Source organism: Chanodichthys erythropterus, chromosome 10 (genome assembly GCF_024489055.1).
Source record: "Chanodichthys erythropterus isolate Z2021 chromosome 10, ASM2448905v1, whole genome shotgun sequence".
NCBI classification, from domain to species: domain Eukaryota; kingdom Metazoa; phylum Chordata; class Actinopteri; order Cypriniformes; family Xenocyprididae; genus Chanodichthys; species Chanodichthys erythropterus.
In genome coordinates this window covers 2,675,409-2,685,326 of record NC_090230.1, presented here as the reverse complement: position 1 = coordinate 2,685,326, position 9,918 = coordinate 2,675,409, and the positions used below count along the sequence as shown (strand labels likewise).

The 9,918-nt window shown below is 36.3% G+C and overlaps 1 protein-coding gene across 7 annotated transcripts in view; it reads right to left on the bottom strand.

Moving 5' to 3' along the window:
- Positions 1 to 6,586: 6,586 nt before the first annotated feature.
- LOC137027598 (ephrin type-B receptor 3-like) overlaps positions 6,587 to 9,918 on the bottom strand; it is a 47,553-nt gene continuing 44,221 nt past the window's right edge. For all 7 annotated transcript variants that reach the window (XM_067395819.1, XM_067395817.1, XM_067395816.1 and 4 more), the window contains one exon: positions 6,587 to 9,877. In XM_067395819.1, coding sequence (XP_067251920.1) covers positions 9,769 to 9,877 — 109 coding nt within the window. In that variant the 3' untranslated portion in view covers positions 6,587 to 9,768. The remainder of the gene's footprint in view (positions 9,878 to 9,918) is intronic.

Below are 9,918 nucleotides of genomic sequence, written 5' to 3'. Positions count from 1 at the left end.
GACTATATTGTGATTATAAACTAAGTATTGCACTACTGATGCTAAACACATTAGCAAATGACATCTCACCAGAAGTTTTCGAGCTGGCTTATATTATTGCGGAAGTTCTAAAGAACGCACCATACTATACTTGCAGTACATACAGTATACAATTTATTCACCTTACTACCGTAAGTTGTGATTTCTGTACTTTTTTATGTAATTGAAAAATTTGTTTACTTGGTTACAATATACTTTTTTCAGTAACTACATGCTGTGGATGCTGTGTTCTCCATTTTTTGATGTAGTGTAATGAATGATCTGTAGTGTTTACATATTGACTGATGTGTGTATGATCTGTTTGATTTTGCCAGTAATCAGAGGTTCTCTGAATGTAGTTTGTAACTCAACTCAATCATATTAAGTTCAGCTTACTACAATGCAATTTTGAGTTCACACAACATTTTTCTATTAAGTACAATGAACTTTCTTTATTATTTGAGTGAAACAAACTCATTTCATTGAATTAATTTCACTGTTCAGTTTTACAGTATATTTGGCCTTTATTCAACTTAATTTTTTGAATGATATATACTTAAGAAAATAATATTTTGCAATCAAAGTTATCTACATAGAAACAGATAAATATTTGGCTGGTTTTAATTACAATTCTTCCTTGGTGTGAGTAAACTACAAGTTTAAACTAAATAGTGGGCAAGAAGTTTATAGCTAATAAACTAACCTGTATATTCACTTGTGCTACACCTGTTGTCATTATCATGATGTGGCCTGCAGCGTCAGTTGCTTCTCTCCACTGGCATTCATAAATCTACTCCCGTGGCCTCATGGAATAGTAAAGTGTCCATTGAATGTGCACTTCAGAATCTCAGTGGAAGGAGTAGGTCACCCAGGTACTTTTCGCTTACTGTTTTTCAGATACTATGTATTCGGACATACTACTCTGTTTGCATACTTGTTTTTTTTAATATTGCATAGTAGGAAAGTTTTGCATTTGCAGTTCACAGTATCCACCTTATTCCCACACCACATGACATTTTGCGCAAATTATGGGTGTAACTTCTGTTGAGCTGTAAACAATCAGTGAAAGGCTTGCTCTATGAATGCAAAAAACACATTTTTTTTTAAAAACTGGGTACAATGAGATGACATTACTGTATTCTACTCACCTTTCAACCATCGAACAATAAAAGTACATTTAAAAGTGTAAAAGCAATAAAAAAGGTACTTTCAACAGACCATGTATAAGCACCAAAGCGCGATCTTTTCCACAGCTATAACGGACGGATAATAAATTGCATTTACCTGTGAATACAAACCTGGAATGAGACGTGAGGATTTGAGGAGAAAAACGAGAGATTCTTTGTGCATTTCAGTGAATTATTAATGGAATATATCTTAAATTACATTGGGAGAACAGATCACAAATGTGCATTATATATTGTCCTTTTTTATACTATTACAGTGGAATGCCAAGGTAAAAAACAAAATAATTATGAGGAAAAGAATGCAGCGACTGAAAAGAGCTCTTGCCATAGATATTCTTGTTATAACACGTCACGTTAAAATACCAAGCGTTATGTTATTTTCAGGATGTCAGAAAATAAAACATGAACGAAAATTGACAGCTGATCAAGTCAAACTGACGGATAAGCTTTATTTGTAGGGTAACCTTAGGATTTGAAATTATTTGTTTCAGTCTTTTTGAATGGACGTTCCCCAAACTGGAATATGCCACCCTTATTCATTTAAAACGCAGTAGGATCGTCAGGAATAAGGTGGATAGTTGTGGGGCAAGCAGGATTGCTAATGAGCATCACCTGTGTGCCACACCGGTCTCGTATCTCATGTAGGAGCTTCGGAAGCAAAAAAGGAGGAGCAATGACAGTGCAGTGAAGGAAAAGAGAGGAGCAGGCCTGGATTTATGTTATGTTTTGTTTATGTGTGTTTGGCAGTCGTTTGTGAGGGGCTGCCACTTTTACTCTCGTTTTGTGTTTGTTTATTTTGATATTCAAGTATTGTGTCGAAAGTTCGCTGGTTGCCACCTCCTTCTTCCCTGAACAACAAACCTTGCTAAAAGATACAATACAAAATACAAACTTAGATGCAAATGAGCTGTTCACTTAAAGTCTATAAAATACACTTAAAGTATACTTATATAAACTAAAAAGTGGGCCAATTTAGTCTCAAAGTATTGAAATAGTATACATGCAACATGTAAAAATAACCTGCTTGACCAGTTTCAGTCTTTATAGTAGATCATAATTAATATATTGTTTGAGTAATGACAGCGCATGGCAAACTAATCCAGTTTAGGGTGTGCAGCTGCGCTCAAAGATCTCAACAAAGGCCTGCTTGTTGCACCACTGTCAATGCAGGCTGCCATTTTGGATGGATCAGTCAAGGCGAACAGAATTGTTTTGGGGGTTGGAGGTTGGAATGGGATAATCCTGCTTGACGTTGTTGGGAAAGTATGGTGGAGCTTTCCCTAAAGTCAAAATGGAGAAAAGCCTGGCTTCTAGAGATCCCTGCATAGATAAAGTCCTGTTTTTCGACTTTTAATGACATGGAAAACCAGAGGACAATGTAACGTTGCCAACACTTTCTGCAATTTAACTTAGACTGAATCAACAGGAAGCATACAGTACTCCAAAATACGCATTCAAGCTCATTAATCACAGTAAATACAGAACTGAAGACATGACAAGAATTAATAAAACACGTTTTATTAGTCTCCTGGTAAGATTGCGGTTGTTCTACCAGAAATTCTAATGAAACACTATATGAAATAGTGCATAATAAGAATGTGATTTGTGACCGTTCAATAGATGACCACTGGAAAAAAAACATTTGAAACCCTTAATGACACAGATATATCATACTTGTGTATTAATTTCCCATATGGAACAGTACGGATTTTCTTCCTTGTCTTGGCATCGGCCTCAGCTGCAAACACAGTCCGCTGTCAACTCCTTCTCCAAGCGGCACACATGAGCACACAAACACCCCCATCCTTGTGGGAACCCTCTTCCAATTAAACGTTGTGGTGCTGGCCCTGTAATTAGCGTTTCCAGTCAGTTGCTGTCTGCATGTTGCTTAGCTGAGACAGGCCTGATGCTAAACGGCACACTATTTGTCCAACAATTATGTCAGGTCCCTGTGTCATGGCACAGACGTGACCAATTAGCTGAACCTCTGCACCGAGTGAGAGAAAGAAAAAAGGGATTAGAGCAGAGGAGATGGGCGAGGATGAAAACAGGGTGAGGGGGAGAGGAGTGGGTGGAGAACGAGGCGAATCTAATGGGAATAAGAGAAAAGAACACATAGAAAGGCTTTTGCCGGGAGGGAGGTGGAAGGCTGCTCTCTCTCTCTGTACTTTCTGTATTTTCTGAGGCTGTACTGATCATTTCTTTAACCAAAACATGGTCCACAATATTCATCAAAGGATGCTTGGTAAAGCTCAGTCTATTAAAATAGTTTGTGAAACTTGTGTTTATACCGCATTATAAAGATTGACGTAATACATCACTATGTATTCATAAAAGCTGTCTTTTGTAGGTTCTCGTGTAAAATATCATGGACTGCACAAAATACTTAACTTACAATGGATTCCGATAGAGATTGATGTTAGCATGGTGCTAAGCTAACAACACAGTTCTCTTATTAGCATAAAAAACAGCAGAAAGAAGTTGCGTCCCAAATGATGCTCTATACACTATGTACTTATGCGCTATGTACTCAACTGTGCAGTGTATGAACTTAATAAGGTTATTTTGTCATTCATCATCAGAATCTGATAGCCCCTCCCCCTCCGCTAAGTAATTAAAGCTGCAACAGTTGAGTGCAGGAAGTGGTGTCCAACATTCCACACTTTCTCCAATTAATTAAGCGCATCATCTGCGTATTTAAAGTGCACTTTCTTATTTGTAATTTTTACTATGAACACACTGCTCATACTACAAAATGCCATAAAATAGTGCACAAGTAGTATGTGAATTGGGATGCACCTACAAACTAATAAAAGTATTTTAATGACACTTCTCAGTATTAAATGAAATATACAAATAAATATATAATTATTATCAACATTTCTCTCCCTTCCACCATTTTGAATTTACGTTGTCACTGAGCTTGTCACAGAGAATCCTGGGATTGTCTTCTGCATAAAGGATGCAAAGGATGAATAACCTATTGAAACAGTACAAATGCAAAGCAATACTGCTCTATAAGCACATAAATCTGCGCAAACGCTATCTCTTCATCTAAAGAACCTTTCACGTCTTCTCTTGTCAAAACATTTTGCCATATAGGATGTGCGGTTGCCCCGTCTGGAAGCACCTCTGTTTCCCTTTCCAATCTGACAACAGCTCTTGTGTGCGCGCCAGCCACTGTAATGTCACGGCTCTCACCACAGAGACTGACAGCGACTGGTTGCCATTGCAAATCAAGAGATAGCACACAATACAAGCACTGTGTCATCACATTCCTGCCCCATAATATCTGTCAGGGCTTGCTTAACTGAATCTATTATCTGGTACGGACCAAGGAACAGGGTTTGGTGTGGTAAGATTTCTTTTGTATTCTCTCTCTCCCTCTCTCCTGTGCAGGCAACAAACAAGTAATCCTCCTTTTAAGGACCTCTGAGCGTATCGCCACAGTCCTGAAGAAAGTATGCAGCAGCACACAGCTACTTGACAACAAGAGAAGGAGAAAGAGGCCATTTTTTCTTTGTTTTCTTAGTTTAATACTACCTCTTGGAAAACATTCTAGCATCATTTGTTTGCATACACCACTTGTATTGATATTTTATTTAATGCACTGGAATAGTGCTTTTTTTCTGTCTGGTAAATTGTGTTGTGCAACCAACATGTAGAAATGTAAACACAAAAGTCAAAACAAAACACTTAAAACCAAAATGAAACAAAACAAAGCATACAACACAAAACTTAACAATGCACAAAACAAAACACAAACTAAAACAAAACAAAACATAAGACAAAAAAAGCAATTAAACCAAACCAAAATATAAAACACAACACCCTGCAAATCGATGTTCAAAGCCATGCCTCCTCCAAAACACATGAACGCATACAGACCAGAAGTTAGACGACCAGAGACAATGTTATTGGATTAAATCATGTGTCATTCACCGGTGATAAAACTTTACAGCACCGTGAGTAACAGTACTACTAAATTAAAGTTAAGGTGATGATACACGGGGCAACTTTTTGAGCAGTGTTGCCGTGCAATGTTGCTTGGGCACTTTCCCATTGAGAATGAACAACAAATTTCTATCTGGATACTTTAGGTTGGTCGTGGGCAATTTTCTGAGATCCTCCAATGAGAATGCTAGCAGCCGATCACGTGACCGGCTTGGAGAATTAAAAAAAAAATCAAACAAGAAGGCGGCCTCTCAGTGGCAGTAGAGCGAAGAAAAGGAGAGTGTACTTATATATTTTTTAAGTTGTCATGTGTCAATTTACCTCATTTAAATTTCAATTAAAATACCAACAAGTGTCCAATTTAATGCACACAGGCTGTAATTTAGCCATCTAATGTTTTCAGTTAAATACTAAAAAGATGAGTTTTGTTTAATGTCTGTAGTGGCGTAGGCTATAAGGCGTATGGCACGTGAATGTAGCTTTTGACGCGATCGACTCTGGTTTGAATCCGCCTTTTGCCACTTCTCCCTTTTCCTATCACAAATCAGACTGGAAAGGCATTAATATTTAATAAAAACAAAGAAAATATTTGAAGAGTTTAAATAAAGTGCCAAACAAGTATTTATTATAAATTATTAGGCTGGCAATAGATATTCTCCTCTGTGATTGGTTGCTGCCTACTGTTCGTTGCCCTAATTAGTTGCCCTGTGTCTCAGGTTGCCCATTGACTGAATGTAATGACTGAACAAACATTTTATGGTCCTACACCTTTCACAGACAATATAGATTTATAAAGATACATTTAGATCACTTAACATAGTGGTTGCTATCAGGATATAAGAAGACTTTCAACCAACATAACAGAATCACCTATTGTACCTTTAATTATTATTTGTCAAGGTCCCCATTAAGTGTGACTTCAGTGTCTAAATATTTGGAGGCCACTGTTTACAATTTTAAGAAAATAGTCCCCCGTTGTTACTAGTGGCATTCCTTAAAATCACATATTGCTAAGATACCTAATGCAAACTAAAGTAATAAATCGTCAAGGCCAATATATCGGCATTTATGAAGATTCTCTATTTTGAAAGTCCAGAGCAGTCTGAACAACACATCAACTCCACATATTTTCTCACAGTCTATATCTGCAAGGCAGGTGCCCTGACCTGTAAAGATCAAAGCCTTTCTCACTCAAATACAAGGCAGAATGTTTTATAGAGGAGAATGGTCTTAAAAATCCTCAGGCTTTTCAATTAAGCAAGAATTTGTGGCCCCAACATGCCTGAAAAAGCTACTACAATTGAAGACTTCGACAATTGAACATGTCGATACAAAATAACTTTCAACAGAGGCCATAAAGTAAACCACGCAAGAATACACACAGCAAACACAGGTATTTCTTAAATAATTTAATTGCAAAAGGGGTTTTTAAAAATATTTCTACAAGAATGCATTATTTAATCGCTGTTTTTTTGTCTTCACCATTAAATACATCTCAATGCTTTCCAAAACAAAACAAAAAGAACAAGAAAAGAAAATATTTTGAAATGTGTCTTGCTTCTCCTCAATATAAGTACAGCACTCAGCAGACATTTTGCTTTTGCATGTCAGTGATTTGTGATGTGATGAGAAGACCGTTTTAACTGATTGGAAAGAAAAAAAAAAAAAAAAAACTTTTTTTTTGCTTAATTTTTAATATAAAAGAGTAACTTTGAAACTCAGGAAAAATGTCACAGAAGAACAGGAAAGGAGTGGAGGAAAGAGAGAGTCCGAGATTGGCACAAAGTTACTGAACCAAAATCATGCAAGTTATGTTTCAAAACTGCTTTGATAAAAAACAATGACAATAGCACCTTACCTAAATACAGTCATACACACAAACATACACACATTCAAATCCAGTTATGAGAGAATATACCATCAGACATGTTGAATGTGACAAAAGCAGCTACTTTTAGTTCCCGAACGGCTCTGTAAGTTAGTTGCAGTGCAGATAGGAACTGTAAGGAACAGGGTTCATATACATCGAGATCAAAAAAAGATAATGTCTGTCATCATAAAATCACTTCAGTGTGTTATATTACATGGAGCTCTTGTAATTGAGAAAAGAGGGAGCCATTAAATGATTTGTGAACTTATGAAACAAAACCACAAATAGAGGAGTACTGAGTAGAATATATGCAGTACCATTTCCCAAAGTGCAATATATAAGCACTGAGACTATTCTAGATACAGGTTTTGGTAAAAACGTTCTGTATTAGCTTCAAGCTTTAGTTCTTAACCCATCCGACATGCTACTATTTTGCATATTTTATGTCTTTATTGTTTGATGTGGGGCCATGAAGTCTTCACATAACTACTCAGAGCAGACCAGAATAGAAGACAAGAGCCATTCAAAAACTGAAATATGCTGGTCATCTGTCTCTGCCAGGCTGTAAACAGCCTATTTGCAAGAAAAAAAGAAAAAAAAAGATGAGCGAGGTGAAGGAAGGCTTAAAAAATGTGGAAGACAAACCAAGTTTCAGGAAGTATAACGTATCCTGCCGCCCGCATAGCACTAACATGAATTTCCATTGTGGTTGAAAATCTCATTTGAAAACAACCCCGGAAATCCTGTAATTCCAAAAATATGATTGCTAGAAATTACCAAAACACTTGGTGAGTGAGCTTTACAAAAGGATATCTTAGAGAATTGTTACTAACAGTTTCTCTTTGTGGTGGTGATGGAAAGGCTTAGATTTAATAATTAAGAGATTTACTAGGGATCTGCCCAACATTGATGAGATGTTCAACACCTCTATTCATTTCTCCTATACCGATTTCAATGCACTTCCTCTGCATTAATTTTTCTCTTCAAAGAAACATTATGTCATTCCAAAATCTTTTGTTTGTTGTTGCATATCTCTTTTTGAATGTCAGAATATGCTGATTCAAATTTATATCAGATCTTTAAATAAATTAATCATTCCTTTTGGCCTCTTGGGATATGTTAAAATAAAATAAAATAAAATAAAATAAAATAAAATAAAATAAAATAAAATAAAATAAAATAAAATAAAATAAAATAAAATAAAATAAAATAAAATAAAATAAAAATCATTATAAATTGGTATTTCTCCACATAATATTATTGATTCACAAGTAATAATATATAATATAACTGGAGCTCCTCATCACAAATTATTTCATGCATTTGTGCTCCACTGTGGAACACAACTGAAATGTTCATCTACAGAATATGTGTGCATAATCCTTATACTCTCCCTTTGTTTTATACACATACACACAGAGAAACGCACGCACTACAACATAGTCATTCTGACACGTACACACACTCATTTTAGAAATGGTCAGTGATTAGCACTGTTTTTACACTGAAAGTATTTTGTCTTGTTTTCCAGGAAACAGCTAAACATTCTTAAAATAAGATAAATTTACTTGAGAAGCAGAATAGTATTCATTAGATTTGTTTTCTTACCCAGTTGACAATTAGTTCGTTTTAAGCTTATGTTTATTTTTATAACCCTTAGTGAATTATGTTAGATTTATGCTTAACACAAGAAAAAAATTGGTATATGGATGTATTTATAGATATATTCTTTGAAAACAAACTTAATATATTGCACAATTTTGCAGTCTTTTTTAAAATTATGTTTAGACATTTTTTCCTGGAAAAAGACAAATATATTGATTTTAAATTATTTATTGCAGTGTAGTACAAGTTATCACAGTCCTTCTCATTTCTAACTGCTAAAGAATCCAGATATAATGGTTAATGACCAGCTAAATGTCAACCCATTGTGGAACAGAAACTAAACAGGGTGAGGGAAAACAACAGAAGAGAATAAAAAGAAAACATCAAGTGAAATTGTGAAAACATAGCTGAACTATGAAAACATCCTGAGTTCACCAGGTATATTCTAAGAAGTCCTTTTGTCAGTTTAAACCTGGTGGACAAATGCAACTTCCTCAAATCCGGTCCTGCGACATCCATGATCTTTCGCCCTCGGCTGTGCCTCTCCCTCCTGTCCGTTTGAGGCATGTGCCCTTAAATAAAACACCTTCAATATGAAGATGGAGAATAAGCACAAAATCACACGCACAATAGAACATCTGCTAGCACTGGAGGGATTCGTGTCCACGCGCTTTGTGAATTTATATTCACTTTTAGTTTTTTGTCCTTATATTCAAGTTATGCATACTATTAGAAGAGTTTCTCTTCCATAAGCAATGTCCATCCAGGAGAGTCTGTCCCTCAGAGTCAGCTTCAGGGAGAAATGCATTATGGGAGGCTTTGGAGATTGGGCGAATCCCAGGCAGCCTCACAAACGAAAGTATCACACGCACGCATGCAATCGCCAATCCCATACCGGAGCCTCGTGAGTCAGGCATTGGGATATGGGCTTTCCTCTCTGTTCTTAAAAATAAGTACAAAATAATCTTATCTAATCCTGTCGTGTGTAAAATAATGCAGTCGTTACAGGAAAACAGGAAAATTGAAAAGAAAAAGTTGTCCGAGGCACTGCAAGCCAGTTTCATCTGATTAGTGGAGATGATCAGGCATCTGGGGACGTCTGTTAGTTCTCTGTAGAACAGTTCCACCCCCATTTCAGACCTGGACGGGCAGCGTTTGGTTCATTTGCAGTCTCATGTCTTGAATGCTGCCGAGAATCTTCTTTTGGTGGCCGGCTAATGTCACACCTATCCGTAACAGATCTCTGTAAAAAACAACAACAAAATAAAAACCTTATTGCCACTG